Source organism: Phaethon lepturus, unplaced genomic scaffold, assembly GCF_000687285.1.
Source record: "Phaethon lepturus isolate BGI_N335 unplaced genomic scaffold, ASM68728v1 scaffold20933, whole genome shotgun sequence".
NCBI lineage: Eukaryota > Metazoa > Chordata > Aves > Phaethontiformes > Phaethontidae > Phaethon > Phaethon lepturus.
In genome coordinates this window covers 981-18,773 of record NW_010527241.1, presented here as the reverse complement: position 1 = coordinate 18,773, position 17,793 = coordinate 981, and the positions used below count along the sequence as shown (strand labels likewise).

The window sequence follows — 17,793 nt, the reverse complement described above, 5'->3', positions numbered from 1 at the left end:
TGCTGGGCTACACAGAGATAAATTAATGGTAGATAGATTGCTAGCTCCAGCCCATCGGTAATGAGGGAGGAAGGGAGACAATATAGCAGAACACGGGGGCTGTAACCGGAGTTTTCCTCTGTTAGCAGCCCCCTCGCAGGGCGGGGGGACCCGCGCGTTGATGCCTTACTGCTGCCCGCGTTGGCGGTGCCCCAAGGCCCCGAGCAGAATCACAGCCCCCGGCTTGTGCTTCTGCTGAAGATAACGCCCGCTGGCTGCACCGAGGAGCCCCACGCTCCAGCGGTGCTGGGACCAAACTGGTTCCCAGTAAGAAACTGACCCGAGCTGGTGGGAGAGCCTGCTCGGCTGACCCAGCCGCGAGCCAGGGGAAGATCTCTATATGGGCACTACCACCACGGGGCGAATCCTTCCCATCATGAAGTACACAAGGAATACGACGGTGGTACCCCCTGCAGCTGTGTCCCCCGGGGGCTGCAGACCCCAGAGACAGATCCTGGCTGTGCAGCAAAAGAGATCCTCCTGGGTGGAAGGACACCAGCAAGGACTAAACCCCCCTGAAACCTCATCAACTTTTCAAGAAAGGATTAAAGTTTCAGGATAGGCAGCGGTGTCGCAACACAGTTTTCATATCACAACCATAGAAAAATTCAATCCTGTGTTTTAGCTGTTGCATAAACACCCATGCAGGGCCAGATCCTGCTGCCACTAAGCTGCCATTGAAAGTAGAGCAGCGTTCCCAGCACAGCCCAAACAGCCGCGCAGCCGAGGCCTGTGTGGGTGTAGGTGTCCTCCGCTCCCTCACGCCGCTCCCCGCCGGAGCCCGCCCTGACCGGCGGTGGGAAGAGTCATCTGCAGGAGCCGTCTGCACTGGCTGGAGAGCTACCCGGAAAATCCAAGGCTGAAGCTTGCGCTAAAATATTTACAACCCCCTACGCTTTTGGATTATACAAGAAAAAGGCAATCAAGTCAAGTTTTTACCCTTTTACCCCTCAACTTAGCAATCAAATTGATTGCACCTTTTAAGCTGGTATAAACCCCCTTCCTGAGCAAAGTCCTTTGTATCCACTTTTGCCAAGTACCCTTTTTTTTTTTCAGTTGATATATATACCTTTGAAAATAAGTTTGAGGGGAGACTGACAACCTTGAAACCTCAAGAGCAGCATGGCATTGACAGGTGCCGCTCCCTGAACCGAGTATTATAGATGGATTTTAATTTCATTTTAACAAAATAGCTGTCTCCAGTGCAAGAAGCATCAAGAGCTAAATTAGGACCCGTCTTGAGCTGAATCACGTTGAACAAACCTCGGCACTGTCATTGATTTTCCGGGAAGAAAAAAAACGCCTCTGGCTACTAAACCAAATTAGTAGTCACTGATGACCAATTATTTTGCCCCACTGTGAACGGAGAGGCGTACTAAAATTCCAGTTTGTCAGACCCAAGGCTCTCTTCTCAAACACCTTTCAACAAGCATGTACCAAAAGTCCCTCAGATGGTTCTGACGCCTTCCTGTTTTCGGCAACTTCTCCTTCTCCAAAGTTTTAATGAGCTGCTGCTCTGAGGATGGCCTGCCAGAAAGGGAGCCCTTCCCAGATCTTTGGAGCACTATTTGGCATGGCACAAATCACAGCTGTCAGAATTTATACACACATACACAAAAAAGTGTCAGTCTAATGTTTGCAAATTATAATTACCATTTCTCTTGCATGTCCCTGGTGCCTTCATTTTAGATAAACCCCAGCTCTGAGGTATCAGCTGCAAAGCACTGAAGGCTCATATTGAATAGGGTAGATTTAACTAGTTTGTAGCTCATTTAAGGCCTACACTGTTTTATTTTAATATTGTTAATACTTTATTATACTTTTTAACATTGTTTTCACAGTAAAATAGCCTATTAGGAGGCTGCAGCTTCTTTTCCAGGAGATTTCTGGCAGACTAGCAAACCACATTGTATAACCAAGTTAGCAGGCGCTTGTCATTTCAGCTGAAAATAGGTCTGTAGCCTGACTCTTGAAAGTAAATTAGAGAGTCTATTAAAGAGACAGGAACTGTTTCAGGGATAATAGTTTTGAAAATGTGCACAGATAAATTTTAAAATATTTAGGAAATGTCAGCTTTAGAAGTGGCTCCAACTATTTGACTATAAAAGGAAGCAGCTGATTATTTTTTTCCACAATTATAAATAATTTGTTACATCCTATCAGAACTTCTTTCCCTTCCCTTTCTGTGGCAGGGTGCCTGTGCCAAAACAAGGAGATCTGAGTTACTCCGAACGAGATGGATTTTAATCCACAATAAGCGTTTTCAGTGGATGCTTCCCCCACTCTCCCCACAGCATCCGCAGATAACAGCAAAATCCTCCCAGTTCAGTGTCACCTGGGCAGGGTGACAAAAAGAAACAGAAGACACAAGCCACTCATTCCTGTCCTTAAGTAACACTAAGGCGAGAGGACATTTTCCCACAGGCCAGCTGCAAATGAGAAACACTGTCACGCTGCCAAGCGGCACTGATACTGGGGCCAAAATTCCTCATCCACTCCACTCAGATCAGCATTTGACCTACAAAGCAGCAGCCACCTCGCTGAAATTTCTCCGGTAACCTTAGCCAGAGAAGTGTGTTACCTGATATCCCCTGCTCTTCCCCACTTTCTCAGTATTTCTCTCAAAGGAGGCAGGAAAAACCAGAGGAAGCCTCACGTCCTACAGCCACCAGAGCTTACGTGTATAACTGAGCACACAAGTCATTCCCAGCGATCTCAAAGAGGCAGCTCATGTGTGTATCATTCCAGGCATGATTCTATACTTTGCTGGATCAGGACTTAAATGCGATTAATCACACGGCAGGGAAGGATCTCTGAAGAGCACCAGCCCAAATGTGTCCTTTCAAGCATTTACTTACAAGCCAGCTGTGGACTAATCAGTCACCAACTGGCTGGTCCACTGGAGATGGTAAAAGTCACCTCCATAGAGATGTGAAAACACATTCGGCTACCACAGAAATCAATAATCAAACACTACACACAAAGGCTCAGTGTTTTCCTGCATCCCTCCCTGCTATTCCTGCACACCAGGAAAGCTCCTGCCTTGGATGCCTTGGAGAGCAAAGGGACAGGCCAAGGAAAAAAGCCCATGTGCAAGGCTCGCCATGCGCTTGTGCCAGGAACACCAAAATTTACACCACGCAATAAGATTGGAGACCCACCTGGGCAATAAGACAGCTGACCACAGGTTTACCACATCTGTTATCTTTTTAATATATTTTGCCCAGCTCTGATCAGTATGAAATGCCAAACTGGAAGGGAAGGAGGGGAGAGAAGAGGGGACAAAGGGTAAATGTTGGTGTCACCTTTGGCTCTGGGTGTCTCCGGATAACAGTCTGGAGCGGCAGAGCTGATTTGTAAGCAAAGCCTTGAAAAGCCCTGCAGCATGTGATCTATGAAACAGGAGGTCTGCAGAAGGATGTCTCCTCTGATATGAATGCCCCCTTGGGATGTATATCGCTGGATTGCACATCTAGTATCATTAGAAAACACAACCATAGATTAGGCTGTTTTGAAGCATGTGGTGTGCAATAATTAAGTAATAAAAGTCACCACAGGGGTGAAGGAACAAGAAACAGAAGAGTTACTATTTGCATACGCGCTACTGGCGCCCTCCGCGATCGTCAAAGGTTCTCCAGACTGCTAAAAGCTGGCTGCTACCCATTTTGGACCCACCCCTGCCAAAAACCACAAAGCACCAGCTCGCTCTGTGGCACATGGGATCTCTCTGCAGAAAATGACCTGCTGGTGGCCCAGAAGCAGCCCAGCAGCGAGCCCAAGTCCCCAGTGTCTTGTGGTTGTTCCAGACAGGCAGGGAAAGCTCTGCCTTTCTGTTATGGGAGCTGCAGCTCAAGGCACTGCAGGTTACAGGTGGGAGCAGAGCTGGGGTTGCTGGCTCCACAGTCACCAGTTGCTGCTGAGACAGGAAAAGTCCCTCTCCAGCAAGGTGTGCAAGGTCAAAGACCAATAAAACTTGAGGTCAAGGGCCTCTATCACCTTCAAGTATTTGCTTCTGGGGGAAAATAGCAGCAGGACCACAGCAATAAGTGATATGCTGTCCTTAAGGCAAGAACCCTGCTGCTGCCACTGCCAGTTCTGCCTCCCATGGTGGCTGATGAAGTTAAAGTATCCTCACTTGCAAGGCAAGGAGCAAGGCTCAACAATTTCAGGCTGCAACTATGCCACAAGCTCATCATGTTAATGCCAGCTCAGAACAGCTGAACGTGACACTGGCCAACAAGTGACTGCCTTTTATTTTTACTATTTTTCTAGAACCATGGTCATCTGCAGCTCCTCTCTGCTGCTGTCTCCTCCAGGCCAGGATGCTCCCTAGTACTCTGTTTCAAGGGGCAAATACATCTGGTCTGTGCAGCTGAGACACTGGACCAGGGCTCAGCATTTCAGCTCCCATTTCTGCAGCAGACACCTGACCGTCGGCATCGAGTCCGCTTTTATGCCTCTTCAGAGCACTTACAACAGCACTTACTCTTCTCACCCAATCCGCCATGGCATCTGTTTGCGGCTTTTTGGTATACCACGGTAGTGATATTTTAATAGCAAAACCAGTGTTCTTTTAGCAGAACACACTTTGCACTCAGTGGTTTTTCCCAGGCAGCTGCCATGGCTGTGTCAGCCTGGAGGGACCCAGCCAGAGCTGCTCCTCAGCTCCCGGCTGGCAACGCAAAAGCCCAGCGCTCCGCTCCTGGTCATCGCCCCATTCAGTGCCTTCGCTGCCCCACCATCCGGTACCAGCTGGGAAATGCTCTCCTGGGGCCAAAGCAGGGCCCAAGGTTGAGCCACAGTCTGTGGTGCTCCATGGTCCTTCCAGCACACCGGGGCTTGAACAGAGGTGGTGATATGGGCCCTAGAAAGACTTGTGCAAATGTAGGAATTGTGCCCCTCTGGGGAATGCCCTAGCACAGTGCTGCTACGGCTTATCACAAGTGTGTGCGGCCTGCGGTGTATTAACTGCAAATGAATGTGGGTTTGAAGTCCTTCTTGAGGAAGGAAAAGCCTTTCCCAGCGTGAGGGTTTATTCATGTTCTCACCAGTCAGAGTTTCCAGGAGCAGAGATATGAATCATCATGGGGAGGTAAAGAGGGGTACTAACCCTGGAGATTATATTGTTGTCTTTTCAATGTTTTCCAGGCCTTGCACTCCCATTTTTGACCTTCTCCAACACAAATACAAGGAGCTGTGGATGGAGCAGCAGAGAGCCCTGACAGCAGCCCAGCGAGTGGAAAAGAAAAAGGTGATAATACTCCAGCAGTGCTTTCCCTTCCTGTGCACAGCACTGGTACGGGGCATAACCCCCCACTGTCCTACCCCACAATGGATGGACTTCTCCCAGCCATGGGGAGGGCTCTCAGCTGGGAAATCATCCTCCCTGGCTGCTAGAAGCCTGGTGAAGGCTAACAAAGTTGAGCTGCTTCCCAGCCAAGATGGGCCTGCCTTCAGCCAGAGCATGTCCTGTGGGCTGATGCTGTGGGAGTGAACACCAGATATGCAAATCACAACGTGCGTGCATGGAAGTGCTCTGGAGACAAAAGGGAAGGCGGTTTTTTTAAAGTATTCTGGTATCTGAAGATATACACAGGAGCTGGGCAAGCTCTCCAGGGCAGCAGTGCTTTGGCCAAGGCCTTTCAAAGGCTTAGACAGCTGTCCCAGAGACACCTTTCCAGCTATGGTCAAGCGTCCGTCTGCATCAACAGGCCTCTAGTCACAGGCTGCCCGGCTAAACTCCCGGTATCAATTCAAACAGGGGCTCTGGTTCTTTTTGCATCGCCACAATAGTAAAACACGTTGCTGTAACAAAGAATGAAGTTTCAAATTATCTTTGGTATTTATGTCATACTCCTGCCAGGAGCCCCGCAGACTGTCCTTTGGACAGCATCAGCTCTGCTCAGGTTACCCGTGGCCGTGGACAAAATAATGGAACCGCCAACAAATGTTCAAAGGACCAGCACCAGCCCTGGTCCTGGCTCAGTGCAGTTGATGCCAGCACCCACAGCAGTTGTTAGAGTGCGACGCTGTGCTGTTAAACACACCAATATTGTAATAACACTTAAAAGCAGCCAATGACTGTTTTATTAGTTAATGGCTCAAAGAAGAGTCGAGCTAATATGGTAATGACCAATTTCAATGGGCTTACTGCCATCACAAACTATGCTTTATAGGTGAAGTACAAGAATACAGTATTCTTAATTAGCAGCTACTTTATGAATACACAAGCCTAGGCTGTTGGAAAGTGCACCCCTACCTTATCTGTTAATGGCTGATGTTTTTAATCACCAAGTTCCCTCCATCAAGTTCCCAAAGCCTGCAGCTACCAATTACTGAGTTAAGCGACACAAGCCTACATCCTAGACCACAGAGCAGACAGATTCCCCAGGGTTTCACGCAGCACCCAACACATTCACCAGGTAGCTGCACTGGTTTGTGCCGGGACTATCAAGCACTGCAAGCTGCAGTTAATCAGGTGAGCAACACACACCAGCCAGCCAGGAAACCCCCCCATGGTGGGGGTGGAGGAAGCGACTTTCCCAGCTAGTGATGAGCCATTGCTCTAGCTCAGAGCACAGGGCTTCCCGCAGGCAGCGGTCATCTTGCTGGGATGTCATATAAAGCAGATGCTCAGAGCTGGCAGCTACTCTTGTTTTTCTCATCAGTATGTTTTAGATATCAGTATTAGCTGCATGGACATGAACTACCCAAATCAGACACTTGTGATCATCAGTCCAAAGTGACTTTTAGTCTTGTTCATCCCAGCATCATTACATGGCACAACATCAACCTGATGTATATAGCTGTGCAGCCGTTTCAGCCCATCCTTGTTTACCTTTGGTTGCAGAAGGACAAAATGCGTGAAACTCGCACCACACTTCTGCGAAAGAACCCACTACCTGCAAAAGAGGAGTCCTTCTGGCACCTGCCCCACTTGGAGAAGGTATGGAGCATTTGGTTGAACTCAGGGACACCTTCTAGCCTTCCCCACATGTGCTGATAGCACCATTAGCATAGAATGAAGGTAGACACAAGGCTCTTACCTCAGAGCTCCCCAAGACCCAGACCCTAAAATGGTCCTGCACTGGATGTGTTCAAACATCAGTCCCTTTTGGACTTCAGGATGGAATATTTTTTGCAGCCATAAGCCCTGGAAGAGAGACAGCAGTTGCCCGGGTAAGGGCTTAATGACTTATTTTCTGACTTGCATGCACTTTCATGAGCTTCCCGAGATGGGAAGCATCTTTTTACATCTTCCTGTTAGTACTGGGGTGGACTTTGTTCTCTGCTGGTATTCCCACAACTGCCCGACACAAGCAGGACAGTCAAACTTGTATTTTGGTAGCCTGCCATTTTATCAGGTCTCACCATAACTTATTCAAGCCACACCAGATGTTTCAAGAAACATTTTCACCCCAAGAATTAGAGCTTTCCAGAAAGCCTGCACTCTTGATACCTCTCTAAACTACCTGATTGACAATATTCACCCTGAGACTGAGCAAAGGGTCTAGCCAGGTTACAGATGTGCGTGACACTTCCTTTAATTGATCCAAATAAGAGCCAAGGTGAAGATTTCTTGTTCTAGCAATGGGATCTCAACATCTCCCTGAATTCATCTGCACATCCTTCTGTGCTCTGGGGTGCTGCTTTGAATTCTGTTACCTTTGTTTATGGTGTAAATTACAGGGAAACTTCAAGTGAAGAGCTAGAGGTCATTTTAGGAAGGAAGGGAAAAGAGCTGGGCAAGGGGAATGAAAAGGAGACACCAGAAAGTCTGAAAGCACTGAAACCCTGCAGGGAGTTTACACAGCCAAAATCATATTTGGCATTGATAGATACCACTGCAAAGAGCCTCTCAGCCCTCCACCCTGGCCCTTGTTCTGATAGGGTTATTTTTTTTTTTGCTATGCTGTTGATTTTTAACTGCAGTTTAAAACAATGAAGAAGCCTTGTGACTTCCTGAAGCTAATTTACTTGCACAAGGTGGAGAGTTTCAACCAAGAAATGTGTTTTGCACCACCTTGATGTATTCCTCTTATGTCTTGTCTAAGACTGTCCGATTAGCATATGTCAGTAATCATTTATCCCCGCTGCCTGTCAGCACAGAGCTGCTGCTGCGGCTAGTGTCAGGGAAAGAACATGACCGATCGCTGTTAAACAGATTGTGTAAGTCACACGAGATACTGGGGCAAGCTTCCTCTTTAAAGCTCCTCTCACCCCAGACCTTTCCATCACTATTCATTTTTCAGCCTCTGTTTTTCTTCATGCTTTCTCTTTTGTTCCATCCATGACTGTGGTTGGGTTCCTCCCCAGCCACAGCTCTCAAACCTCTGAGTCTTTTCTTCTGCCTTTCTCCTTCCTCTCCTCTTCCTTCCCAGGAGCAGTATCCAGGGGAAGAGGGACAGCTCATTCTGCAGAGCCTCTGCAGATTTTCTGTACTCCACCTTTCTCATGACTTTAACCTGGAAGGTTTGCCTTTCCCCAGCTCCAGATCTAACAGGCACAGCCCATGTCAGAACTCGGATCAGGAAATTCATTGCTCAGTTGAGTTTCAGTGCATGGTTTCCTTCACGGAAAAATAAGTTCTCTTGAACATCCATAAACATCTACCCAGTTAAAAACAGTAACAACCCAGAGAAAGCTGGTGGTTCCCAACTTGGCTACCACTTGGTAGCCTACAAACTGTGCCTTAACTATCTCTGTAAAGTTGGATTCTACATAGGTGATGGTGGAACCATCTTGAAAGACAAACTGGCCTAAGCCTTCAACTCCCAGGGACTCCAGGAGTCACTCCATCAATCCCTCCTTTAGAAGGGTGACAATACAGAGCAGTGCTCCAAAGAGGTGAGGGAGCTTGTTCTTGCTGTATTTCTATCCTCATTAAACCTTTCTCAGGCTCTTCCAAGATGGTGGATAACTACTTTACAGCTTTTTTAAGACTCAATGGCCTGGGGAGGCCAGCCATTAGCACTGACCACTGTAGGCATTTAATCCATGCAATACCCTCATCCTACCATGCAAAAAGCAGTATGATAAGCAACCACAAAAATACTACTTTACAGAAGCTTGTTAGACTCCCATCTGCATATTTTTTCCTGCCAGCCTCCAGTGACATTGTCTTGTTCTGGCCATTACAGAAGATGCTCATGACCTGGGAACAACTCCGGACTGTGGGCAAGAATATTCAGAGACTCAATTGCTCTGACCACAGCCCCACTTTGGACTATTTTTCCATGTGACCTGAGGCTGGTGCAAGATGCAGGGATGTGACACATGTCCTCAAGCCACTCATCCTTCTTGTCACCCCCGTCATTCGGCACGATGCCTTTCAGTCTGGCCTGCGCTGGGCCTGGGGGGAGCAATGCAGAGCACCCAGCTACCAAGCTGGTTGTAACCCAAAGCAGAGGACAGCCAGAAGATGAGGTTTTGTTGCTTTAGACCCATAAAAATCAACAAGGAGGATTTTTCTATTCCTGTCCCGATCCCTTACAGAAAGCTTCAGAAACTGGGTGTGAATGCCACGACTGGCTCTTATACTGGACTTTCCATTTAGTCCCCACAAGACCATCTTCCGGCACCGTGCTAGAGCTTGCGGAGGAAGTGGAAGAGAAGAAAACAAAGGAGCTTTGCCCTCCCCACTAATTGCCTCTGCTTGCTCCCTGCATTGCCAGGGCTGCATGACATTACATAGTCATTCAGTCAGTAAAGTATAGACAAATTGACCATATTTTCATTTGGATTTAGGTTTCAGCCCCACTGCTTTAGAATAATGGCCCATGCTATTAAGCTAACTGGGTGATTTACAGGCTCTCCCACACCAGGTGATCACTCCTGCTGCGCTTCTCGCTCTGGAGGACCAACCTGGCATGTGGTCTCCTGGGCCCTCCAGCTCACTGAGACAAACAGGTCACAGAGCTTTGTTTGGTCTGGGTTTTTTTTTGTTTGGTTGGTTAGTTTTGGTTGTGGGTTTGGTTTTTTTTTTTTTACAAAACCAAACAGAAGTTAACTCCTTAGTCACCTCAGCAAGATGTTTCTACTGCCCTCCTCTTCCTCAATCACCTGCCTCAACTGCCTCTGCCTTGCTCTAGCTGCAGTGACATGACTCCTGGGCTCAGGTTTTGACAACATGGCTAGGACTGTGCACCAAGACTTCATTTTTGTAGATGCAGGACTGCATTCCCTGGGGACTGTACCTCAGGCACCTAGCATGGACATACACACTCCTGCCCACCATGTTCATGGGTTGTGTCCCATCCGTCTGTCACTCATCGCTAGCGTGGTGCTGGCCCAGGCAGAATAGCATCCTATGTGTCAACCAAACTCTAGAAAGGATGTTGCTGCCGAAATACAGCATCCCCACGGCCCTGCCTGCACCAGCCCAGGGCGAGGCTCCAGCTACCTCCATCTGAATATTTGATAGTCACAACCCAAACCAGTAAGTCAACACTGGCCACTCTGCAATAGATTTCCAGGGCCCTGCCAAGTCAATCCGGAAGGATTTTGGCAGCGACACCTCACACAGCAGTGATGTAGGACAGAATTAACCCATGTGTCAAAAGAGCTGCATGCACCACGTGTCACTGCCATTCACCAGGGTTTTTCCTTTGCTCATTAGAGAATTCCAACTCGCACCGACATTGAAGGTGGTTTTCTAGGGAGAATAGTCTTGTTTACTTGACCAGACAGGGAGAGGAAAGAAAATGCAGCAACTTTGGACAACACTTTTGTCAACATGTGCTGCCTTCCCCGGCAGATGAAACGAGCTGCGCTCGATGAGCGATATGAATAAGCGATAAGCAATTGACGAGCAAGTGTTCGGGTACCTTGGCAAAAGACTTAATTTGCAACCTGGCACAAAATCAAAGGCTCTGTCAACGGCTGAGCGGCTCTCCCGCGTCTGCCTTGCGTTACCTGGGAAAGCTCTGTCAGGTAAATTTCCACTGAAAGTAATTAGAGGAATCCCCACTGTATAAACTTTGCAGGAAAATTCTGGGCTCCAGAATTTGATTCGCACCAGGGATCCGATATCTGCTCACAGCCTGATCCTTCATCAGAATTAACAGTTGAGGTTTAACACATACACACAAAAATGTTCCACATTTTTTTTTAATGCCTTACCTCTATTTTTGTCTAAAGAGCTGAACTGACAAGCACAGCTCATGTGATCTTGCAACTGTTGTCTTGTCAGAAAAGCCATAGACTCTGCTCAAATAACCTAGGCTTGATACACACAGTGCACGGTGGGCTGGCTTTTCAGATACGGCATTTATCCTCCCAGGTGTGAGAAGAGCAAAACTTCATGGAGTTGGAGCATTACAAAACTTCTGGGCCCTAGATAGTGCTTAAAGAATAAAGCAATGAGTTCAAGAGCTGTCTGTCACCATGCTACCAGATCAAACCTCCCTTCAGCTGGGATTTTGGCTGACCAAAAAATTTAAAAAAATAAAAATCAGTGCCACCTGATGGCTGTTCAGTGGCCCAAGTGACATGAATTGGTGAGTCCCAGCCCCACAGTGACAATCCAAAGCAACACCACTGGCCTTCAGTGCTGACCTGCCTACAACAGGCGCAATGCAAAAAGAAAATACAGCATCCTGCAGGGTTCCAAACAGTCAGCAGAGACCCAGCTGCGCTGAGCACGATCGCTGCACATCACCACTGGGACCACAGCAGGGGTGTCACCTCCCACACCGCAGCCCTTCTGTGACTAAATGCAGGCTCCCGGCCCCCGTCACCAGCACTATATTTTTTATATATAAAAGGTTTTCTTGTTTTGCACGACAGCTGAAACTTCCAGCAATGCAATTACTCAAACTGCAGCAAAGCACTTCCATGATCCAGCCTTTCCCAGTGTCCCTCTGCACACATCCTGGACACTCAGCCTCTCCGTCACACCCTAATGCTGCCCTCCGCCATGCTCATGCCTTCCTCACATCTCCCTCAGGTAACCCATCGTTCCTCCACTATTTTCAATGCTCTCCAACATCTCCTGATCGACCCATGAAACCACCACCCCTCCCTGCACATCCTTACAGCCTGGACCATCTCCACCTGCATCCAAGCCCTGGTGTCCAAAGGCAGCACAAGCAACTCTCGGCAACCAATGCCCATTCCTGTTACGGAGATATTCACTCACAAAGGAACAAATTTGGGGTGCTTGCAGCCTCCCAGCTTGGAGTAGAGTAAAACCAAACACACTGTGTTGGGCTACAGGTGAGCACCTACCATTGCTGTCAGTGCTACCTACTGTTTCATACACAAATCCGTAAAAGTGCTTTTTAAATGGACTGAGGGTTTCATTCACAGACCTCTTCTGCCTTCTGCAGAGATCCTGTTCACCAACAGACAACTGAATTTGGAGTTAAACTCCTGCCTGGCATGAAAAGGGTCAGGATTCAAATCTCAGAAACACATGAGGTCAGTGTGAAAGCTGCCAGCTCTGGTCTGACCCCAGGACATCTGCCAAGGGGGCCACACACTGGGTTACAGCTCCAGTGGGTTAACTCTACTTTACTCACACTATTGCCCAGACCAAGTGACCAGTGAACTCCAGCAAACATCTGTGGCCTTTATTTTCAGCAAGCAAAAAAAAAAAAAAAATCCCAATTCTCCATGGGGCATTAAATACAGCAGCCAAAAATTGCTGAGCACTTTTAGAAACCTTCCTGGGTTGGAAGCAAATAAGGACCATTTAGTCCAGACTCCCTTGTCCTAGTCCAGACCCCCTTGTCCTGCAGTTCCCTACATTCTTGGAATTGGAAAGGTGGGAGAAAAAAAAAAAAATCAACGTCATTCGTTAAACCGGTTAAGCACGCTACTGCCAGGAAAAGCCACGGTATTTGTAACCCTAATAATCCAACACACACCTCCGAGCGCAGCTCATCTTGGACAGAATAACGTCTGTTTTAAAAATACCTGCCTCTCTCTAACTTGTCACAGCATTTGTTGACAACCCTATTGAAAGCGGCTCTCAATGCAGCTGTGAAGGATCTTTCAGCACCTCTTTCTCTTTCCTAGACAGTTTTTGAAAGGGAGGGGAGAAAAAAAAAGCCATCAATACAGGGGGAAAAAGGCATCAGCAGCCAACATCGGCTGATGAGGCGCCTCACCTGGGCCCCCAGCGCACCGCCTCCAATTAAATCAAAATGGTTTGTTTTTAATGGTCTTTTACACTGACAAGTGGGCTATCATTCCAGGCCTAGAGAGCTGTCAGGGAGCCGAGGCAAATCCTCCGTTGATAATGCCCAATGCTTCCAATTAGGAGCCGAGGCCGCTCCTGGCGCACTAACGATTCCCCAGCCTCCCCCAAGGCCCCTTCGGCGTTGGCTGTTTCGTCTTCCCTCTTCCTCCGCCGCAAATTACTGACACAAAACGGAGGCGCCCCGGTGCCTCCTCACCACGCCGGGCCCCGGCCCTGTTGGATTTAATGAGGCAATGGAAGTTTTTGCGGATCTTTCGCTAAATTCTTTTCTTGTTTGACAGCTGCTTGAGTGTTGACCTTATAAAAGATTTAGTGTTTCTCATTATTTTCTGTCAAGCTTTACAAGTGATAGCTGCACGGAAATCATTTGCATCTCGATGCGCGCGCGCGGTTTTTGTCTGTACGGGGATGCTCGGCGTGGCGTGCGTCAGAATGTGTACCGTACCCCTCTCCATACTGTGTATTATATTCCCTCCTTCCCCCCCTCCACAAAAAAACCTACAGATGTGACACTGTTTTGTGTTGTTTGGGAAGGGGAAAAAAAACAAAGAGGAGAGGTCTTAAAAGGCCCAGGTTTGTTGGACTCCTGTAGATGAGGGAGGTTTTGAAAAAGGAATAGAGATTGGGTTTGTCTAAAGAGAGCTCAAGAAAGTGTTTTGTCGCCCGCTGAAAGGATTCTATCAAATGGATGATGGAAAAACTAGGCTGAGTCTAGGGGCGACTTCATTGCTCAAGTGAAAAATCGCACATGGCTGGGAAGCTGCCTTTGCGCGGGCGGGCAGAGCCAGCCGGGTGCCGGGAGAGGAGCGGGTAGCGCCGCATCTCCAAGCATGGATCCTTCCAGGGCAGGAGACCCTGGTGCTGCTTATCACTTGCTTCAGCCCTTTTCATGGGTTCATTCTCAACACCTCCCACAAACCATTTAATCCAGCCACATCAATTAAAAATTTCCCCCCTCGCAAGGTGACTCTCATTTACCTCTGCCCCCAAAAGCTAACTTTACTGACCACCCAAAGGTGCTGACAGTGCCTGGTGGTTACGGCACACACACCCCAGCACCCGCCTCAATGTCAACAAGCCCAACACCACCCACAGAACCCTGGTCTCTGGGGTACCTGCTCTGCTGCCGTCTGAGGAGCTCTGCCAGTCTCTACCAGCTCAGCTCTGCCTTCTCTGTACCAGCTTCGCCTTCCCGTATCTCACGCACAATTTCTTAGCCCTCTGTTAACAGACCTGCTTCTAGCATGCATGTGGTTGTATTAATGCTTGACAAGTGATCATTTACAGTCCTCTGATTTAAAGCATTATCATAACTGAGAAACCCAAATGAAAATAACCCCCAAATATGTATTTAAGTTTTAGGAGTGATAAAGGTTTTTTATTGCCCCTCTAATTCTTTGAAGCAAGTGCTGACATTACAAGATCCCAGCCGCAAGTGTCCTGAAGGTTTTAACTTGTCAATAACAAAATATTGCTTCTAATCAGCAGCTGAAAACCACTGCAGCTCCATCATCCTTCAAGGACAACCACCAAGCTTCTGCCTACAAACTACATTCTTGTCCTGCTACAGCCAGTGCTCCAAATCCATGATTCGGACAAAATCCTGGCATAACAGCCCGTAACCACATCAGAGTAATGTTAAAGATCATCAGCTGTCTCTAGAGGAAGTACCTTTGGGTTCATCATTTAAAATATGAATTAGAAGAATCAGAGATGAGGATTCATCACTGGCATTGACTTCTCAACACCAGTCTCTGTCATCACAAGACCTTTGACCTAAGGACACCCTTATCTTGACTCTAATTACTGGCTTGGGACTAATCCATACTTCTCCACTGTCCCTTATTATGAGAGGGTTTCTCATTTTTTAAAATAGCACTTGTCCCCTGTCCTACACCTGGTGCTTCCCACTTACTCATGCTGAGGACAGAAGCTGGCATCCCTCAACTTTGTCAAGGGCTCTGCTAATTTTAATTACTGCCAGCTGTGGCTCAGTGTGACATTTCTCACCTGAGAGCTCTGTACCAAGACTGAAGTGAATAAACTGCTCTTTCCTCCCCTGTGGCTTCAACCCGATCCCAGGCAGAAATTTCTCCCTGCCCAATTCCAAGTGCTGGTGGGCCAGGAGCATGATGGGGAAGGCAGAGGTACATTTGAGAGAAGCAGCTCAGCTGTCCTTACCTGCAGGCACTGGCTTTTTCCAACAATTCCAGCTCTGAGGGAAAAACTCCTGCGTCCTTAATGGAAGGTTGGAGTTGGCCCAGCTGGGGATGGTCCCTGCCAGCTCCCAGGGGCTGCCCACCAGCTTTAGCAGCCCTTGGTTCCGCCTTCCCCGTCTTTCCCTCCTGGAGAGGGGTTACATCACTGCTGCTACTCATGAGAAAGTGAAAACATCCAGAAACAACCGTCTGAAGTTCAGCACTGACATGCATATTTAAGGACCTGAACGCCTTTCCTCCAGAGAGGGGGAATAGCTAAATACGCTTTGTTTGTCTTGATTAATGAGATCACTAGCAAGCTTTCCAGGGCAAAGACTGCTGTGTATTTTTACATATGCAAAACCTGACATCCAGCCAGCCTGAGCAGGGTGGGGGAAGCAGGAGGCAGCTCTGCACATCCAGACAAGGCAGATATGTGGCACAAGGAATTGTGTTGGGGCAGGTAAAGCCCACAACCCCCATGGTAAATCCACTCTGTACATGAAGACACGCACACATCTCAGTAACTCTGCATCTACTGTATAGGTTTGCCACGTGCAGCTGTGTGTAAACCCACCACTCACCCCAAAGGGCCCTGGGACCTTTCTCCCCCAGATAACTTCCCCTTTGTTTGTTTGCCATGGGCATTTGTTCACCCCCTCTCCACCTCAGAGGTAATTCCTGGGGAGAGACTGCTGTATGTTTGTTGAGCAGGGCATGCACGAGTCCCCAACCCCAGTGATGGCTTTCCTGGGAGCTCTGAGCCCATCCTGCCCCCCTCAGTGAGCACACAAGCAAGTCTTGTGCTGTGGAAAATAAGTCCTATTTATTTCAGGGTCCATCTTAAGGCATGCCAGCACTTGAAACTGTCAGACAACCAACACCATCGTAAGACTACAGGATCTTGTTACTGGAGCAGAATAAGAATCTCCTGAAGTCAATCAGAAAACTAGTCCTCATTTTAAACAGGTTAAGTCTTTATCTTCATCTGGAGCAACGTTTCCCAAACAGGCAAAAACCCTTGTGCCAATCTGCAGTCTCTTCCCTGTTTGTGCTACAACCTATTTTCTTTGGCCAGCTGCTTGCTGTAACCAATCCTCTATCTGCTCCTTTCGTTATAGGTTGGGCCTCATCTCAGTACTTTTCCAGACCATGACGCTCGTAAAAAGGCGTTCAGTGCCTCCCATTGAGAAGCACCTGCGAGACGTGGTCCCCTTCCCCAGAGCATCCACGCAGCGAGGACCACTGTGCTGGGCTCCACAGCCCTTAGACCCACGACAACCATAGACAATAGGCTTCCTTTCTGGTTTTAAAAAGTTGTGCTAATGCAGATATAGCCAAATAAATCATAAATACGAGAGGACTGATTTTGTCTCAGCCTATTCATTGCTTCATATCAGATGCACAATACCTTAAGTCTGATCACGCAATCCTTATCATACTCAAAGTAACACCACTTACACCAGTAACAGGGCAGTGTTTGCACCGGCACAGCCCCACAGGGAAAGCAGGACAGTCCCTTCACTGCCTCTTCTGAACAAATATATTAAATGCAACCATATCTGTCGACATAAAGTCTATAATATCTCATAATCCATCAATCTTTCTCATTTCATTGCCAATAAGCTTCCCATCACTGCCTGCTTCAGCAAAGCCCCTCGCCTGTGTGGAGGCATCCAAACACCTGCTTTAAGCACTCTGCCAAACCGAGGCCTCACCGCAGAGCGATGCTTTCACTCAAAGATGGCCCCAGCCAGTCCCACGCTTCCCCTCAAATAGCTGCTGGTGCCTGATGTCCCTCAGGGCTGAGCCTCTCTGAGCAGTTGCTGAATAAACTCAAACCCCACCAGCACCAACTCAACATCCCAGCACCCAAACCCCAGCCTGGTCACCAGCAGACAGGTACCAACACATTTACAATCCATCTCCTCCCAAGAGGGCATTTCACCTTAAGAAAATACCACTTGGTAATAACTGTGATTACTTTAACTGTGCAGCTCCAAGATTGCCAGAGGAATAATTAATTACTCCTACATAGTCTGCTTCTCACATCTACTGTTAGATTGTACCAGAAAACATTTAAGTCTAATGTTAGCTTTCAGTTTTCATATTCATAACCCCGGTGGCACTCAGAGAGCTCAGGTGTGTTCACCCCAGGGTGGCCTGGGCTCCTCAGGGCCATGGTCCAAGGGAGTGAGATCTGCCATCCCGGGCAGCCCCAACTGCTTCCCCAGCTCGGGAACAGGCCAGTAACAAGCACTGCAGAGGGGCTGCATGTGCCCAGCATGACCTTGCCCCACACATCTCAGCACTGGGGCTAGCCCAGCCCTCCTACATAGACCCACCAGCAGC

General features: G+C 48.1%; 1 protein-coding gene across 1 annotated transcript in view; it reads left to right on the top strand.

Moving 5' to 3' along the window:
- LOC104617892 (chromosome unknown open reading frame, human C9orf171) overlaps positions 1–16,631 on the top strand; it is a 25,594-nt gene extending 8,963 nt beyond the window's left edge. Inside the window, exons 4-7 of the mRNA XM_010283329.1 lie at positions 5,188–5,290; positions 6,776–6,781; positions 6,890–6,985; positions 16,563–16,631. Coding sequence (XP_010281631.1) covers positions 5,188–5,290; positions 6,776–6,781; positions 6,890–6,985; positions 16,563–16,631 — 274 coding nt within the window. The remainder of the gene's footprint in view (positions 1–5,187; positions 5,291–6,775; positions 6,782–6,889; positions 6,986–16,562) is intronic.
- Positions 16,632–17,793: the final 1,162 nt, after the last annotated feature.